Source organism: Rutidosis leptorrhynchoides, chromosome 3, assembly GCF_046630445.1.
Source record: "Rutidosis leptorrhynchoides isolate AG116_Rl617_1_P2 chromosome 3, CSIRO_AGI_Rlap_v1, whole genome shotgun sequence".
Classification (NCBI taxonomy): Eukaryota; Viridiplantae; Streptophyta; class Magnoliopsida; order Asterales; family Asteraceae; genus Rutidosis; species Rutidosis leptorrhynchoides.
Window position 1 is genome coordinate 120,042,295 of NC_092335.1, and position 20,086 is coordinate 120,062,380.

At 35.1% G+C, this 20,086-nt stretch overlaps 2 protein-coding genes across 3 annotated transcripts; one reads left to right on the forward strand and one right to left on the reverse strand.

Annotated features, from left to right (window-relative positions):
• Positions 1-570: 570 nt before the first annotated feature.
• LOC139896728 (uncharacterized) lies at positions 571-15,318 on the reverse strand. 2 transcript variants are annotated; one of them, XM_071879367.1, is made up of 8 exons: positions 15,086-15,318; positions 14,877-14,975; positions 5,891-6,948; positions 5,044-5,248; positions 4,423-4,542; positions 3,584-4,117; positions 3,248-3,367; positions 571-2,316 (listed from the first exon to the last, which is right to left on the reverse strand). In XM_071879367.1, the coding sequence occupies exons 1-8, from the start codon at positions 15,117-15,119 to the stop codon at positions 1,379-1,381; spliced, it is 3,108 nt and encodes a 1,035-aa protein (XP_071735468.1). In that variant the 5' UTR covers positions 15,120-15,318; the 3' UTR covers positions 571-1,378. The 2 variants fall into 2 exon arrangements, with proteins under 2 accessions (XP_071735468.1, XP_071735469.1); XM_071879368.1 differs by lacking the exons at positions 14,877-14,975; positions 15,086-15,318 and adding an exon at positions 7,413-7,529.
• Positions 15,319-16,384: 1,066 nt separating this feature from the next.
• LOC139896730 (glutathione synthetase, chloroplastic) lies at positions 16,385-20,070 on the forward strand. Its single transcript, XM_071879370.1, has 12 exons — positions 16,385-16,747; positions 16,986-17,155; positions 17,273-17,348; positions 17,694-17,824; positions 17,931-18,053; positions 18,132-18,212; positions 18,541-18,621; positions 18,702-18,771; positions 18,876-18,997; positions 19,130-19,269; positions 19,367-19,559; positions 19,642-20,070. The coding sequence occupies exons 1-12, from the start codon at positions 16,385-16,387 to the stop codon at positions 19,763-19,765; spliced, it is 1,674 nt and encodes a 557-aa protein (XP_071735471.1). The 3' UTR covers positions 19,766-20,070.
• Positions 20,071-20,086: the final 16 nt, after the last annotated feature.

The following is a 20,086-nucleotide window of genomic DNA, read 5'->3' on the forward strand; positions in this document are numbered from 1 at the left end:
AAAGACTTCTTTTGGATTTTTTCTTTAATTACCCGCACCCACTTCACGCTTTTCAAAACCAATTTCTAAATCACCCTTTAATAAAGCATTGTGCTTATGGAGATTATCCCATGCCAACTTACAGGAATCTTCGCACAATTTCCCTAAGCAAGGAAAATCCCTGGAACCATTACCCGGCCCGAATCCTTAGGCTCCACAACAGACTCCGGCACATGCAATTGTTCAGAAACAGTATCGAGTTATCGACGAAGGGTGGAGTGACACCCCTTGACTCCGCCGAAGAGTCCCCCAATAATGACTCAACCATGGTACTCTTTGGATTATTATCACCAACAGGGTCCCGAAACTGATTTTTCCTACCATTCGCATGAACGGTAAGTTTCCTATTCCAAACATTTCTGTCAAGTAGACGACAAGTCTTGGATCTTATCTTCGAGCTGCAAAGTAAAGTTAGTAAATAAACACGAGCTTTCGGGTTCTTGTTTGATAAAGAGTTTTTGACTAAGAACCACCTGATAAAAAAATTTGTATGACTCCGTTTCCAATCGCACAACTTCTAGGATCCAGTATTTCTTTAGTTTAAAGACCGTAAAATAGTTCTTATTCAATTTAGTGAAAAAAATTCAGGCTACTACTTTCTGCCACAACCCCCTAAGTGATACGTCTGTCTAATGTGTAATAGTTGTCAATGGTCATTCTCAGTACAACTTTACTGATATGTATATGAAAACAAGAATCGTTTTTCATTATATTTGCCTACTAGTGTATCATCATAACTGGTTGTCGTTCTTTTTTTTAGAACGGCAATATCGGCATCGAATCCTCTCATTTGCCACTCACACACCCGTTAGGAAGAAACTCCTCGTATCTATCGCGCAAAGCGTACCGAGAATGCTTTAGGTTAACTGTTTGCAGGCCCACAAACAACTGATGCTTTATACCACTCAACCAATAGTTCGGTGGTAATTGGTTGTCGTTCTAGGTACGATATACACATAAATTATGAAGATAAGCATCGTTTTTCATTTCTTATGCTATTACGCCCGACCAATCATCCCCTCATATGCATGTTGGCTTGTCGGGGGTATTCAGTATTCTCGTGACCATTTCCGGACATTTCCTTTTTAACCACCCAAAACATTTAAATAGGGAATACAAAACATCATGACTTGTTTGCTTTAAAAAACATAGCTGGAAAATATGTACCTCGATGCAATAGTTCTCTACCATACGTCCTACAAAGTCTCTAAGACATTCTCTTATTAAAAATCCAACGATAACACTATTAAAACATTTATGTAACCAAATCCATAAGAAGATGAATATCAGGAAGTTGGCAACGTACAGATTAACCTGACGATATTGGTTGCCGATTTCATCAAAATTGGAGACTCGGTACCATAGCTTTATCAGTAACACTTTTTAGTTTATTTTTCCTTGAAGAAACAGGAAGTTCAACATGTTGTGCATGCTTTCTCAAAAGATGATTCCTCAAATGATTCGTTCCCGCCTCTCCAGCAACAAAGCTTCGACTACAAAAGTTACAAACAGCTATCGCTTTATTGTCTGGTTTTTTCACTTTTTCAAAATACTTCCAAACCGCAGATCTTAGCCTCTCTTGAGTCGGGGGTTTAACTTTCTCTAATCCCGACTCATCAAACTTCTCTTGAGTCGGGGACATAACTGTTTCTAATTTCACCACCGAATCATCAGCACACAATTGATTTAGCGGTTTGACTTTTTCTATTCTCGTCATCGAATCGTCAGAGTCGTTTTCTTCGGTCGGGAATACAACCATTTCTAATCCCGAAACGGATTCACCACCGTTTGCAATTGAAACACTCTTCTTACGAATAGAAGATTTTGCGGGAACAATTACTATTGCGTGTTTCCTTTGAAGATGACTTCGCATACGACGAGATTGACCGTGTCCGGCAACAAGATTTGCACGACAAATGTTGCAAACCACAACTAAATCCTCGTTTGGTTTCTTGAATTTTTTGAAATGAACCCAAACCATTGGCTGGGTATTTCCGTTTATCGGATGATCGACTTCTACGTATCCCTCCATGGACGTGTGTTCGCCGTGTTTTCTTTTATAATGACTCCTCAAGTGACTAGTCCCACAATATCCGGTTAGGTTTAAACCGCAGTGATTACAAACTGCAAAAATTTCCCCATTTGGTTTTGTAACTTTTTTGAAATGATTCCAAACGTCGGATCTTAACGGTTTCTGGATCGGGGTTTTAACTATCTCGGGTCCTTTCATGGACTCATCACCATCTAAAGACGGAACAATCTCCATATGACTACAATCTGCGTAAGTGAAACAAATTTCTATTATTAAATTATTAAACAAAATAAAAACATAATGACCAGATTTCATAAATCCAAAAACTAATTCAATTTCGATAATGAATTGTTACAGAAATACCCAAGTGTTTGGGTTACTAGTGGGCAAGGTTGAAAAAAGGCGCAAGACAGGGTCGAGACGGACGTAAACTGACGTTGACTTTTAAATATATAAATATAGATATACATATATTTCAAAGCCAATAAACATTACCAGTTTGTACCTATAATCGTTATTACCACTAATACACTACAAAAAAATAACACCAAACTACGTCAATCGTGATTTATTTGACCGAATTTTGACCGACTTTAACCGAATTTTTGACTTTTGACCGGCGTTGACCCGACCCTTCCCACGTTTGACCCAACCTTTGACCGTTGACCGACTTACTAGACGTCGAGGCGGGGTCGAGACAAACTAGTCACCAAAACGCCGCAATGGCCGTCGCAACGGACGCCGTTTGCAACCATGCTTATGGGTTCCAGTAATTTTCACAATCGATATTAAAATAGATTCAGTACCTCCACAATCAGTTACATTATGTTTTGGCGTCACGGGACCCCACCCGTTATAACATATATGTGCCCATGTGCATGAGGTAAAACATAATATATAACACTTTTTAGCATTCATAATGTATTAAAATCGTTCGGTATTCATGTACGGTTTACTGGTACGGCGGTACCGAACCGAACGGTACCGAAACCAAACTCGTCCCAAATCAAGAACCGAAACTGAATACGTATCGGTTCAGTTTTCGGTACTAGTACCGGTTCGGTTTCGATTTTCAGGTTTTTTGCTTATGCCTACAATTATACACTATTTGACACCGAGCAATGTATTTTCTATCAGCAAAAAGACAAAAACTTACTTCAATTTTTAAAGATTTACCTGACGCTTTTGTATTCTGTGTAACGTCAAAAGGCTGCAATTCCGACAACTTCTTTGATGGCTTCCGTTTTCTTTTCAAGCGTGTCCCAGCAATGTCATCGGCCCCAGAGTTCTCCACAGCTACAAAACAAATTCAACAACAAACTTGTCAAGAAAGCAATGATTATAATTATATTTAACATTTAACATTTAACATTGAAAATCTTGATCTGCATGGACTAAAAGATAAAATATAGAAAGGGTGTGATGTACACTTGGCGACTAAACTTGGCACTGTTTATTAAAATGTTACAAAACCCGCCCGACCCACCAATTTAGCCCATCACAAATAGTTACCTTCAGTTAGATTCAAGTCGTGGTTCAGCGCTAGATCATGAACACCTGTCCCGTCTAAAATTGGGGATCCAGCAACATCTGGGCAAGTGTCATTATATATTGCATGTTTTCTCTTAAGATGACTCTTCATACGACGACATTGACCATGTCCAGCAACAAGATTTGCACTACAAATGTTACAAACAACAACAATGTCCTCGTTTGGTTTCTTGAACGTTTTGAAATGAATCCAAACCATTGATTGTGACTTCATATTTTTCGGTGGGTCAACTTCCACATATCCCTCCATGGAGGAGTGTTCGCCATGTTTTCTCTTATAATGACTCCTCAAATGAGTAGTTCCACAATATCCAGTAAGAGTTAAACCACAATGATTACAAACTGCAATGATTTCTCCGTTTGGTTTCGTGACTTTTTTGAAATGATTCCAAACATCGGATCTTAACTTTTTCTGGATCGGGGTTTTAACTATCTCAGGTCCTTTCATGGGCTCATCAACGTCTATAGATGGAACAATCTCCATATCAATACAATCTGCATAATTAAAAAATTGTTACAAAATTCTATCATTAAACAAAGTAAAAGAATAGTGACCCAAAGTGTTAGGTTACTTATGGTTTCCAGTAATTTTCACATTCGATATTAAAAGAAATTCAGTAATGTTAACTGGAATTTACAAGAGAAAAACCTTAACATTATATTTCTCACTAAAATATTCTCACATGTAATAATCTATATTCCCCTAGAAATCCATACCAAGACAATTTTGTATTTGACAACGAGTAGTGTATATTTCATCAGCAAAGAAACACAAAATACATAAACTTTTGAAGATTTACCTGACTGTTTTCCATTTTGGGTATCGTTTAACGCCTGCAATTCCAACAATTTCTTTGATGGCTTCCGTTTTCTTTTCAAGCTTGTTCCAGCAGTGTCTTCAACCCCAGAGTTCTCCACAACTACAAAACAAATTCATCAAGAAACTTAAATGACTTGAATCTCATTTCAATAAATGTTAAATGCAGTCTAAATTATACTAGCGAACGATATTTATACTATTCACAAACTTGTCGAAAAAGCTATAATAATATACTCCCTCCGTCCCAAAAAAAACAGTCGCGTTTGACTTTTTGTTGGATTTAAGATATAGTGACGAATTGTCTAATTTGCTCTTCATTTAATGTAGTTATAAAGAGTAACTAATAAATTAATTGATATATTTAAAGCTAAATTTCCAAAATTAAAAGGGACATAATTGGAACTTTAATGATATTTAATGGTTATTTAGAGAAATGGACAATAATTTTGGGACAAACAAAAATAGAAAGGTGGACAGGTTGTGTAACGAAAAGATATTAAGGGTGTACTCTTGGTTACTAAACTCGGCACACTGTTTATTAAACGGTTACAACTTACACGACCCGCCCAACCCGAACATTTCGCCCATTACTAATAGTTACCTTCATTTTGACTCGAGCCAAGGTTCATCGCCAGAATATTAAGACCTGTCGGTTCTGAAAGTGGAGATTTTGGGACATCTGGGCAAGGGTCTGATGGCAAGAAGTATAATTCGTCCTCTGAAATATCTGAGTCGCTAAAACATGAATCATTTTGCACTGTTGTGATATCAACTTCATCATCTTCATTTTGGCTCGACTTGTTCACCTGCAACAATCAACAATATTTTACACACTTAGCATCCTTTGGTAACTCTTTTACATGTTCTTTTTACATTGATTTTTCTTTTGTGAGCAAAATTTTGAATATTTTTGTCAAGAAAATGATGATACTCTTAGCAAGACCCACTCATTTCTATAAAAAAATATTACGAAAATTCAAAGTTAGGAATTGTGTTTACTGAGCCTAAAAGCTGGATTCTATAAAACTCGAATAGTTTGTGTATCTTTTATAAACCGTTTAAAAAAACTGCTGAGTTGTAAACTGAATTAGGTTTAGTGAGAAATTAGAGGTGGCAATTTTGATCGCTTAACTTGCAGATAGTTAACACTATTATCCTTAAAGGGTCTTAAAGAATAGCACAAAAAAAGAAAGTCACCCAAAAATGTTTTCCTGAATCATTTCATTCACATATTTTCTATATAGTTAAAATAATAAAAATTAATCATATCTTTTAACAATAACAATTTACAAAAGATTAAGACAAAAATGACGTGTACCGAAATTGCTTAGTTTCCATAAGCCTATTTTAACCCACTTTTGCCACCTATCCTTACATCGTGAATGTATGTCATACACCTTTGTCTGTACTAGAAAACGAACAATAAACCAAAAGAGTGACCCACGTACCTTTTCAGTGCCGGCCATCAAATCAAACTCGTCTTCCTGTTCAACAAACTCTTCATTTTCCTCAAGTTCTCTATAATCTGGAGCAAATGCACTCCAATGTTCAGTGTAATCTTTGGTCCAAATGTAAACTAATCCCGTGAGAGACACAGAAACAACAATAGGTCGAACAGGGTGCCAAGCCAAATCCACCAAAGCTTCCTTTGGGCCTTCAAGTATTTTCACAACAAGCCCAGCCCGATCCCATATGTACATTTTATGCTCCCCTTTACTAGCAGAACCCGCAACAACCCAATCACCATCACCACTAAAACACGGTACTTTCCAATGCACCTTCGTAACAGAATCTTGAAACTCACGAAAAAGTGTTAAACACCTCAAGCCAACAGCTTTTAGCTTTTCAAGATCACTAACGTTATAATCGGTTTGATTTGCCTCAAGAAATTTAAGTGGAGCTTTCAAAGGTAAGAGATTTTCATAGATCCTGATCGTACGGTCACTCGAATTTGTAAGAAGATACCGCCCGTTCCTGCTAAATACTATATTCTTTATCACTGAACCACCCAAGATTGGAACAATACCACAAACATTATTGTTTTTGTGATCAATTATAAGAATGTCACCTATTGAATTTCCCAAATAAACCAAATCCCCGTACTTGTTAAAGCATGCTGCAGTTGGTGTGTAACTAGAGTTTTCAGCGCCAGTATCGGGTAAAAATACTGGAAGTGGTGTTGTGGTTTTGGTATTGAAATCGAGTATTAAAGGAGCAGAAGAAAAAGGAGAAACTAGACATAAAGATGGTGGTGATGAGTTACTAGATGTAGGATGCAATTGGACATGTAGAGGGGTTTGTTGTAGTGTTGTTTTAAAGACCTTTTTACCCTTTATAACGTTCCAAAGAATCAAAGAATTGTCAGAAGATGAAACGAGTATATGATGACCACTTTTTGACCAGCAAACACTAGTTATGGCAGCAACACAGTCCTTATCCCTGAGTTCTTTAGCAATTCCTCTAGTCATGAAATCCCATATAATACAGCTGCCATCAGAGCAGCCAGCTGGAAAAAATAATGCAAATGTTATTGATATTGAAGAGAATAAACAACTATGTTTGTGTAAAAAAACGGAATTGAAATGTAAACTATTTTATTAATCGAAAAAATACAGTATAATTACAAGGAATTAGCTTATACATCTAACCTAGCTAATAACCGTTGTTAACGGCTTAAACAGAAACTTAACAAACTTAACAACCTAAGTTTTAGCTATTTAGACATTTGGTCCCTGGTGTTCTAATAACTCAATATTTACAAACCAAACTAAAAACCGGTTATAATAATGTTACAGCTTTACACTATGGACTTTCAATATGTTCAATATCCTCCCCTAAAGGTGGAAGATCATTAAAACCAAGTCTTTTAGTCAGGAAACAATGCTGCTTTTAACCTAATGCTTTAGTCATTACATCTGCAAGTTGCAAATGTGTGGGAATGTAAATAGTTTGTAAGAACCCATCTTGCACCTTGTCGCTAGTAAAATGGCAATCAATATCCAAATGCTTAGTATGCTCATGAAAGCATGGATTAGCTGCAATTTGTTGTGCTGCTTTATTATCAGAAAATAAAGTGACTGGAACTTGAACAATAATCCCCAAATCCCCAAATCCTTCAACAAGTAAGCTAACCACGCCAACTCACAAGTTGTACTCGCCATGCTTATGTATTCTGCTTCTGTGGAAGATCTAGAAACAGATAATTGCTTTTTAGTCTTCCGAAACACCAAGGAATGTCCTAAAAATATGCAATATCCAATTAGTGATCTTTGAGTCATCAAACATGAAGCCCAATCAGCATTAGAAAAGCCTGTAACTTTCAGTGTTGGATGTCATGGGTAAAACAATCCTTTTGAAATGGTGCCCTTCAAATATTTCAGTAAGTGTACTGTTGCTAGCATATGTGTATCTTTTGGATTTCAAATGGACCGACTGAGATGTTGAACTGCATAAGAAATATCTAGTCTGGTCATAGATAAGTACAACAATCGACCCGATAATCTTCTATTCCCACTAATCTTCTATAATTGTCAGGTGAAGATAGTGGTTGACCTTTGTCCATAGAAAGCTTTAGGAATAGTGGCAGTGGTGTAGAACTTGGCTTACTAGCACTTAACCCTGCATCCTTAAGTAAATCCATTATATACTTTCTCTGGTGCAAATAAGTAATATTGGATGTTTTACAAAGCTCAATTCCCGGAAAGTATCTAGCTAGTCCCAAGTCCCAAGTCCCTTAGGGTAAATTTCTTACCCAATCCATCTTTGACCCGCTTAATCATTTCCTCGTAATTTCCAGTTACTAAAATATCATCTACATACACCAATGCAACAGTAAAAAAATCATCTTATGCCTTAACAAATAGTGAATAATCATGTTTAGATTGAACAAAACCAATTGAAACAAGGTATTTAGTCAACTCTTGATTCCATTGCCTTGAAGCTTGTTTTAAGCCATACAATGATTTTCTTAATTTGCAAACTTGCTTAGAAAGTGCTTTGGTATACCCTTCATGAGGTTTCATGTAGATTTCCTCATCTACAAATCCATGAAAAAAAGCATTATTCACATCCAGTTGGTGTAATGGCCACTGTTTTGTTGTTGCAATAGCTGTAAAAACTCTGACAGCCACTGTTTTACTGTTGCAACATGTAAAAATGTATGTAATCAATACCTTCCTTTTGATTGTACCCCTTTACCACTAATCTGTCCTTTAACCTTTCAACTGACCCATCTGGGTTGTATTTGGTCTTGTAGACCCATTTAGATGATACTGAATTTATGATTGTCAGGTAAAGTTGTCAATTCCCAAGTTTCATTATCCTTCAATACCTTTATTTCTTTGTTCATTGCCGACGTGCAGAAGCTTCCATATAATTGGATGGCTCAACAGAAGATAAAACATTGAAAAGAGAAATGACATAATCTGCAGGGTATTTTTCATATTGTTTTTTGTGAAAAATGAATAAACAGGGGTTGTAGTCACATGATGCACTCTATTCTATGGTTAAACAAAGTCCTTCAACCAAATTGGTGGTGCAGATACTCTATTTCACCTTCTGGTTGGATTGACATCATTTGGTTGTACAATATTTGGTGTTACAGGTACACTGTCATCTACATTAGCTTCTGACAGTGTTGTAAGCTTCTGACAGTGTTGTAAGCTTCTGAGATACATTCTTCATATGTACCGGCCAAATAATTGATCCACCTTCATTGTCAATATCATCATCTACAAACTCTTTATTCTGGAAAGGAAACACATTTTCCTTGAAAATGACATCTCTGCTGCAAAAAACTTTCTTTGTTCATAAATTGTACAACATATAGCCCTTTTGACCTGGGGTGTGTTTGGCCAGGAACTTATAGGAGCTTATGAGAGCTTATAAGATCTTGAGCTTATGATTTTAATAAGCTCTAGGTAATAAGCTTTGTTTGGTAGACATAAAAAGTAGAGCTTGTGAAAATCATAAGCTCTAGAAAAATAAGCTACTTCTAGTAGCTTATGGAAAAAAGTAGAGCTTATGAATTGGAAAATAAACTTCAGCTAGTTTACCAAACACTTGTAGAAAATAATAAGCTCCAGCTACCAGCTAGTTTCATCCAAACACACCCCTGGTGGATATCCCAATATAATGCATCTACTACCCCGTGCCTCAAATTTATCCTTGTGAGGTTTAGTGACAGCAGCATAGCAAAAACAACCAATAACTCTTAACTGACTATAGTCCGGTTGTTTCCCATGTAAAACTTCATAGGGTGTTTCCAATCTAATATCTTCATACGCATTTGATTTCTACCGTTTTTATGGCATCTGTTATTTTATTTTTTTTATTTTTTTTATATTTTTAAAATTTTTCCTACTTATTGACCAGAGGTCCTCTTGGAAGCAATCTCTTTATCCGTCGAACAGAGAGAGGGAGGACTTCCTCTACTCTTGAGAGTGTTTCATTCCGGGTGGAGAAATGACTTCTCTTTATTCTAGGATAAAGGAAGGATTGTCTACATCTCACCTCCCTCATACCCCACACATGTGGGATTGGGTTTTGTTGTTGCTGCATTTTGTTTATGAGATAAGTAGCTGATAAAATACATTCAGCCCAAAACTGATTCGAAAGATTAGCATGTAACTTTAATGACTTGGTAGTATCCAAAAGATGCATGTGTTTTCTTTCTAGTATCCCATTTTGTTGTGGTGTGTAAAGCATTGGCCTTTGATGAATTACACAATGCTGTTTTAGAAACAAACTGCATATCTTATTCAAGATCTCAATACCATTATCGGATCTCAGATACTTAGGTTTAGTATCAAAATGATTCTTTACATAAGCAAAGAAACTGGCCATGAGTTGAATCATACTATCCTTTTGATGAACTAAATAGGTCTAGGTACATCTAGGAAAATCATCTACAATAATAGTGAAAAAATAGTGTTCACCATTTAGTGCAAGGATTTTATAAGAACCCCAAAGGTCAACATGAATAAGATGGAAAGGAATAGTTGACCTATGTTGACTTTTATTGAAAGGTAATCTATGAGCTTTAGAAACAATGCAAGTATCCCAATAGAAATGAGATACATTTGTTTTATTACAATCATGTACATGGATAAGCCTGGACACATAAGTATGCCCAAGTCTTGAATGGAAAAGTTCAACAGAAACATCATTGACTTTAATTTGAACAACAACATTATTTACACAAGAAGAATGTGCTACGAATGAGGATTTAGGAATGCTGGTAGTAGAAGGTTTGTAGATATAGAGGTTGTTGAACCCTTTCTCCTGCAGCAACAACTTGCCTAATTGAAGGGTCTGATACATAAACCAGGTAGGAAAGAGCATGGCTAAGAGAAATTTTAATCTTAATAGCTTTCATACTGATAAAAGGTTGACATGGAAATATGGAATATATAACACATCAAATAAGATCAATGTAGGATTAATTTGAACTATCCCTATTTGTTTCACCCAACCAACAACCATCTGGTAATTTAAGCTTAATAGGCCTATTCAAAAACCAAATTGACTTAGCCAAATTCAGATAAGGTGACATAAGATCGGATGCACCTCTATCAACTATCCAATCTGTTTTGAAGTTAAAATCAGTGTGCCTTTTTGTTAAGATTTTAACAGAAGTATTGATGTATATGCGTATGCTTCATGTGGACCCAACCCAATTACTAGTGCAACTTGTTTGGATGGTGTGTGCTTTGGTTCTAAGAAGCAGAAGATGTTAGTGGGCCAAGGGAGTGTAATGGACCGATTGTATAATATGGAACTTAGCAAGAGAGTAGGTGTTGGGCAACCAAAAGAAGTCAGACGTATAATAGTTTGACTATAATTCTATTTTTACTTTTGATTTTTTAAAACTTGTGTTTATCTTCTTATCTTCTTTTTTTATTTGCTTGTTCCTAAAGTCACGTTGATATATTATAAATATCGTGTACGTAGCTTCTAGGAGGATTAGTTTTTTGATTATTAATTGTGAGTTAATAAAATTAAACCGTGAAGGTTTTGTTTTCCAACCGAGAAGGTTGTTTACAGTAAAGCCGAGAAGGTTTTGCCATTTATCCATTCTTTATTTTAGCCACGATCCTTTCAATACATTATTTGGTATCCAGAGCTCAGGTTTTGGCCAAACAATGTTTCGTGAAGGTTACCGAGGAGATTATTGCAGAATCGCCGATCGAGGCAGCAATGGGGATAATCGTAGACACGCCGAAAGAGGCAACGAAGACCCTCGAGACGCAGAAATTGAACGATTATATAAGCGAATCGCCGAGTTGGAACTGAACCAACAACGATTCCCTGCGCAGTACGATTCGGAAAGAATCGATTCAGAACCCATCTATGATACGGATGGTGAGGATGGAGAATCCATTTATGATACGGATCCCATCTATGATACTGATGGTGAGGATTTTTTTTCTTTTTATGAAATTAAAGAAGAGGAAATTGTTGATAATGGTGTGGCTGTCCAAGGTGCTATATTGACCGGTGAAAGCAACCAAACGGAACAAGTTTTCTCAACCTATTATGATAATCAACTTGGTGTTTTGGTTCAAGTATTCGAAGGTTCGAAGCACAAGAGTCCTAGTCCCAATGATAATGAAAGGTTATCAAAGAGACATTGAAAAGATGGTGCAAGAGTCCGAGGAATTTGAAGGCAAGATGGAGTTGGAGGGTAATTTCTCTATTGATGCGTGTTTTGTTTTCTTAGACTCGAGGACGAGTCTTTTTGAAGAAGGGGAGAATGATGTATATCTGTATTCATTAATTTTAGTTTTATTAATTTTGTGGGTTGCGCTTGTTGGGCCAGTGAACCAAATGTGGAGCGTATCAATTACAATTAATTTAGCCAATCATGAGCTGGCTTGGTGTGTACGTACGGAACAAGAAAACAAGATCTCAATTGGAGTTGGATAAGAATTTGGAAGTTATCATCATGCTTATCTTTTATTTAAAATATTCCTAGTTTCTTATTTTCTTTATATATACATTTGTAACTGTATTGCAACTTAGCTTTTGATTATTATTATTTGAGTGTTTACGTAAAACCCAAAACAAAGCCATACGGCTTCGTGTTTTGTTTATCCATTTGTTTGTTTATTTTCTGTTTGGCCACGATATTTGCATTAAGTATGAAACGATATACCTGCATGCGAGGTTGGAGAACTCGGATCTCGGGGAGATCTCGTTTGGACATTTTTAAGGAGATCTCGGCATCTCGGGGAATTCTCGGGAGATCTCGGACGTTGACTTACGTAGACTTTCTAGTTTTTTTTTTTTATATAATTATAAATATGTATATACAAATAAATATACGTATATTTATATACATTTTTACAAGATTTTACAAGAAAATTCGAAAAAGAGCAGGGAAATCCGAGAAATTATGAGACTTTATGAGAAAATTCGAGAAATGAGCGAGAAAATATGAGAAATCGTAGCTTTGACCAAAAACGAGATCTCAGGAAGAAATAAGGAGATTTAGAACACTGCCTGCATGTGGTCTAGAACTACTAGCACCCTCATGCTCATGAATCTTTCCTTTGAACATCCTCGTCATTTCATGACAAACAGCATTAACAAGCTTTTGATCAACATCAACTATATCATCACATACTTCATTCTCATTTTCCTAAACAAAAGGTGTGTCCTTCTGCATAAAAGGACTAAAATCAGCAGAGTAGCCGTTCTATTACCTTTCTTTCCCTTTCACCTTTATACCAATCATGATAGCCAATCCTCTCTAAGCAGTGTTCATACATATGACCTTCTAGATTGCAGAATGTACATTTCTTATCATCTTTGTTAGTATTCATCTTCCTGTTATTACCAGGATCATCCTGCTCTATTCATCTCCCTGTTATTACCAGATCCTACTCTATTCTTATAATTCATCTTCCTATTATAACTAGATCCTTCTAGATTGCAGAATGTACATATCTTATCATCTATGTATTTTTCAATAATACCACTGGTACATTCTCTCATTTTACCACAATTACACATTGGAATGCCATTGAGACTCTGCAATTCATCCCAATATCTGTTTAGTTTATTGTAATATGCAGCCACAGGTTGACTTCCTTGATTGACCTTACTAAGCTCCCCTTCAATTTGATAAATCAATGGACCATTGCTTTGATCATTACCTTTCTTCTAATTCTTTCCACAATCCACAAGCAGATTGTGCGTAGAGAAATGATTCAGAAAGCTCAACAATCATTGAATTAAGGATCCATCATGTAATCATATAGTCACACCTAGTCCATCTAGGAAAAGTCAAATCTGTAGATGCTGGCTTTGCCATTGATCCATCTATGAACCCTAGCTTCAGTTTAGCACCTAGTGCCATCTTCACTATACGACTCCAACCAAGAAAGTTAGTGCCATTGAACGGACTACTGGTCAATGCCATTCCTGGATAATCTGAGCTAGCTAGGTGTAGAGGATCATTAGCCGTATTGACTTCATTATTAAGAATTGCCTCAGTACTCACCATGATTTCGAATTACAAGCACTAATCAATTAAGACAATCAAGCTGGAATGAATTAACGAATCGATATTGATTCAATTGACAAAAACGATCGAATACAACAAATTAAGGTACGAAAATGACGGACAAGACCTGAGAAATTACGCGACCATACGCTCTGATACCATGTAAAAGAACGGAATTGAAATGTAAACTATTTCAATTATCGAAAAAATTACAGTACAACTACAAGGAATTAGCTTATATATCTAACCTAGCTAATAACCGTTGTTAACAGCTTAACGGAAACTTAACAACCTAAGTTTTAGCTATTTACACATTTGGTCCCTGGTGTTCTAATAACTTGATATTTAGAAACCAAACTAGAACCCGATTATAATAATGTTACAGTTTTACACCTTGAACTTTCAATATGTTCAATAATTTTCCTACTTTACCAGGCACTAGCTAACCATAATTATTGCAAGTCAGTCAAAATTTTACATTCACTAAACGGAAAACAAAAAAAAAGTAGTTGTATGAAAGTAAGAAAGTTGCAAAATGTTCACAACAACCAAACACCCCCTTCCACTAAGCTACCTTTAATTAACTTTAAATTGTGCAGTTAACCGGAAAAAGTGTTTGTTAACATACAAGTGTAGTCATTTGACAATCAATTTTGCATGATTGGTCCAACAAACACACATCAACTACCATAATTAGCATATCAAGACGTTCCATTCGGAGTCACATACAAAGCACATGACATCTTAACGAAGTCGAAATTGTCTACTAAACAAATAATAATAGCACAATGAAATGTTTTAGGGCATCTTACAGGGTGAGTTTTACTCATGCAATGATTGTGACTAGAGCAAATCATCAATATATCATACATAACATATGACATATGTGTACAATATATAGATACAGAAATCACTGAGCTAATTACCGGCGAGAAGAGTGCCACGTCGATTAAACGCAATGCATTTCATTATTCCATGCTCCAAGCACTCATCAATCACCTCTGGAAAATCGCCCTGCAACGGATCTTCACAACAAAATCGAAATATAAGTAAACTACAAGTAATTGAAGCAGTGATGTGTGTTGAAATCAATTAGATGTATAAAAAGTAGTACAATAGGAGGTGCATGGAATACCGGTAATTGAAGCAGTCATGGTGTGTGCGTGCATTCAATTAGCTACAAATTGCTCAATGAAGTGGAATGTAAATCTGCATTTGATGAATTGGATGAAATCGAACTGATTGGAAAGAATTTTGAAGCGGCGAAATTAGGGTTTTGGGGAGTAGAGTTGGTTAATTGTTGCCGGTACGGTGGTAAGGTTTTTCCCGAATTGGGAGTTCGATTCCCGGGATAAATTCCTAAAACGAAAACGCCATGACTAAAAAGGATTTAGGTTTATGGATTTAGGTTCGGCCTAAACAACAAATTTTAATATAAAAAAAATAATAATAATAATAAATAGTTTTAATTAATTTATTTATTTTTATTTTATACATTATAGCATAAAAAAAAGTAACGACCACATTTGCGATGTTTATAAAGTATTGAAAACGATTAAAGAGAATGATTAATCGCTTAATAGTTTAAATTTAAAACGAAATTCATTATAGGCCTTATCGAACAATTTAACGATAAAAAGTATTTGGAGTTAATAATATTTTGAAAAAGTCATATTTAGTTCGTTTTGATGAATTCTAAATAGTTTCATTCTTTGCTTCTTTATTATTATTATTATTATTATATTATTATTATTATTATTATAAAAATAATATATTATATTGATATTGATTGATATATAGATGAAACTGATTCGCATTGAGGATTCAATGTGATTGTCATTAAAAAAAAATTGCGAACCTAGAAAAAAAAATGAGATATCAATCAATCTTAAACTAGAATAATAAATTTTAGTAAATGATAATAACAACATTGAAAAATACAAATTTAAAACCTTATGACCGAATGGATGGAGTTTATAATTATATATATAAGAGTCACTCAACTAAGCGATTCAAGAAGTACATGTTAACTTTATATTGAAGTGATTGAATGTGTTATTTTTAAACTCATTTTTGATACATTCACTCTAATTTAATGTCATTTTTCAAAAATACCCTCTAATAAATTATATCAAAAAAAATTGCACAAAACATAATTTAAGGATATGTTAGTAATTTTGAGTGGATTTATTAAAAATAATGTTAGAAATATCAATTCGCATAAATAATATAATTTTCTTTATTATTTTCTAAATTATCATTTCTCTCTGTAGAATTCTTTATCTTTATCAATAATTAAAATGCATATAATTTGAATTAAAAAAACATCAATAGTTGATTAGTTGTTGTCACTAAAGAGAATCTAATTAAGCTTTAAGATATCATAACACTTGTATAAGGATAAAAGAACATTGTTAGTTAGTCAAAGGTCAAAATGGGTGCCGGCTGCTCCTCCTCCTCTTCTTCACTCTCACTTTCCCTTCGTTTGCCCAATCATAAAAATTCCTTTTCATCCACTCTCAATCAACTCAAATCACCATCAAACTCCATTTTCCCAATTTTCCATTCCTCTCGCACACTTTATTCTCATACCTACAACTCATTCCCTAATTTCTCAATGAACTCACCCCCCAAATGCACTACTAACAGTACCAATATTCAAGAAATTAAACACACCCAACAAAACCCCATGTCTGATCCTCACTCAATTGATTCACAATTGCTTCAAAAGTTGGTTCATGACGCTCTTGTTTGGTCTTCTTTACACGGACTCGTCGTTGGTGATAGGAACGTTGAGGTTGGTTTTTCAATTGTATAAAGATTTGAACTTTATTGAGTTTGGATGCTTTTATAATTGTGTTTTGGGTTCTAATTGCTTAAAGATTAGAACTTTATTGTGTTTGGTTGGTTTTGTAAATTGTGTTTAGGTTCTAATTGTTTAAAGATTCCATCTTTTTTGTGTTTGGATGGTTAGTAATTGTGGGGTTGTTTAGTTTATGGTTTTGATTATTATAATTGATTGATTGATTTTACAGAGATCAGGATTGGTTCCTGGGGTGGGAATGGTTCATGCCCCAATAGCTTTATTACCTAATTCATTTCCTGAGACTCATTGGAATCAAGCTTGTGAATTGGCACCTATTTTCAATGAATTAGTTGATCGTGTTAGTTTGGATGGACAGTTTCTGCAGGACACCCTTTCGAGGTAATTCAAACTCATTTTAGATGACTCTATTGTGATTGATATGATTATGATAGTACAAGTATGCGACCGATGAAAAGACATGTTTTTAAACTTTGTTTTGCTAATTTTGAAATGTAGAACGAAGAAAGTGGATGTCTTTACCTCTAGACTATTAGATATGCACTCCAGGATGCTACAAATCGGGAAAAAAGAGGTACTGTAATTATGTAATTAACCCATAATGTGTTAAGCTTGTTGATCAAGTATTTTGTCTATTTTTGCTGTTAGCATCACATGATTATGTTAGCATTGTCAATCAAGAAGAGCATACAAACCGAAAGCCGTATAGTGTTCTTGTTTAATGTTAATGCACGAAGACTATTATAATTTTTTGTATCAACTACATGTTATGTCATTTTATACATGTACATGGTCATGGAATAACAGGCATTTAGTTTTGGTCAAATTAAAATTTTATCAATCAGTGAATTCATTAAGTATGTAAATCTGCTAATTATTAGATTCAGTAAAGTAAAAAAGTATTCTAAATCTTTTTTAGGATATTCGCTTGGGATTACACCGCTCGGATTATATGCTGGATGAGAAAACAGATTTACTTCTCCAGATAGAACTGAACACAATTTCATGTTCATTCTCTGGGTTAAGTTGTCTTGTCAGTGAACTTCATAGGTTACATATATATTCTACTTTTATTATATGGTGAAATATTAAATGAAAATATTACAGTCACAATGACCTAAAATGTTCAAAATTTTTCATTTTTCGTTGTTTCTAGGAGCTTACTTTATCAATATGAGAAATCCCTTGGGCTCGATTCCCAAAAGGTTCCGATAAACGCTTCAGCAAGTAAGTTTGCAGAGGTTCTTGCAAAGGCATGGACAGAGTTTAATAATCCAAGGTTGTTTATTACTACCAAATTTATGCCGTTCTGTTCAAACTTTTATAAAGTTTGCGACTAAATTATTATGTGATACAGTGCAGTAGTATTGGTTGTGGTTCAACCTGGAGAACGGAACATGTATGACCAACATTGGCTTAGTGCAACCCTTAAAGAAAAATATCCTTTTTGCACCACTGATAAACTAGATCTTCCATTAATTGTTTTTTAGATGTTATTTGTAAAGTCATTTTACAATGAAGTCACTAAACTCAGTTTTATCTTTAGGTAAAACTGATTATATGATTGATTTTTAGGTTAAATGTAGTCTGCTTTGAAAAAAAGTATTTTAGAAAAGAATTGATTTTGATGAGATAAATGTAAACATGCCAAGTTGCCACTTATTTGACATGATATATTATTTTTTTTAGTTTCAAGAACAATAACTTCTAAAACTGACATCGAGTTTGAAAATACTGTTGAAATGTAATCCTGAACTTAACAACACACATAATGTTACATCTATTCGGAAGACGCTCGCCGAGATCGATGCACAAGGAAAGATGCTTTCAGATGGGACTCTTTTAGTGTATGTATCTTCAATTTGTAAAAATTCCTTAGCTTAAAGGTTTTTCGAGTGAATGCGCTCTGAATGTTTAAAGATTTCAGGGATGGTGAGACCGTTGCAGTCATATATTTTAGGGCTGGATACGCACCCACTGATTATCCATCTGAATCGGTAAGATCATCTTGATATTATCTTTAAAAAAATCATTGAGCTTGTTTCGTTCTGTTAAATTTACAAGAAAAACAACTTTTGATCAATGTTTACGTATCTTGTAGGAGTGGAAAGCTCGTCTATTAATGGAGGAATCTGCAGCTATTAAGTGCCCTTCAATATCTTATCATTTAACTGGCACCAAAAAAGTTCAGCAGGAGCTTGCTAAACCTAATGTACTTGAAAGGTATTGACAGATTTATCGCTCGAACTTTTTACAACTGCCTGCAAGAAATATTGATGCTTTGGTAGCTTGTGACGAATTCATGACCATTCATAGGGGTAAATTTAGTAATTTTAGTTTTTTTTGTGGAACCAGGTTTCTTGAAAACCAAGATGACATTGCGAAGCTTCGGGCGTGCTTTGCAGGACTTTGGAGTCTGGATGATTCAGATGCTGTCAAGAATGCTATCGACAAGCCAGGGGCGTACGTCATGAAGCCGCAAAGAGAAGGCGGAGGTTACACCCTGTTTCAACTTTTAGGCGTATAGCATGTTTTCAAACGTTTGTTTGTTGGATCTGTTGTTTTTAATTATTAGCTGTTTGTTCAACTCAGGTAACAATATTTATGGAGACGATGTTAAGGACTCGCTTCTAAGATTACAGAAGGAAGGTTCCGAAGAAGAAGCGGCTTACATTCTCATGCAAAGGATTTTTCCAACCGCTTTCCCGACGATTCTTGTTCGAGAAGGTATCTGCTATAAAGAACATGCAATATCCGAACTTGGAATATTCAGTGCATATTTAAGGTATTAATCACTTCTTATTACATGTCTGCCATTGATCTTTGATTGCTTTCATATGATAAATGAGCATATTATTATTATGCAGAAACAAAGAGAAGGTAATTAGTAACGAGCAATGTGGTTACTTGATGCGTACCAAAGTCTCTTCATCAAACGAAGGCGGTGTTGCTGCAGGGTTTGCAGTTTTGGACAGTTTATATCTGACTTGATTACCGATCATGCAAGGATCACTGATCACACAATAATCTTCTGCCTTAACCAACAGCTATTCGCTTTCGGTTATTATTGTGGGCCCTTGTTGCCTGATTTTCTGTCAGATATCATTAGTTGCAGCATCTGTAACATTACTCTATTGTACCTTATAGTAACATCTAATCATCTTCCGGAAATAATCTATGTATTTGCTGTTTTCATATATAGGGCTACATTTTTATTTTATTTTTGCCAACAGACAAACAATTTATAAAGGGGAACCTTTCATCAAAGATGAAAGAAACCAAACGAGTAATGCTAGAGGGCTACATCTACAT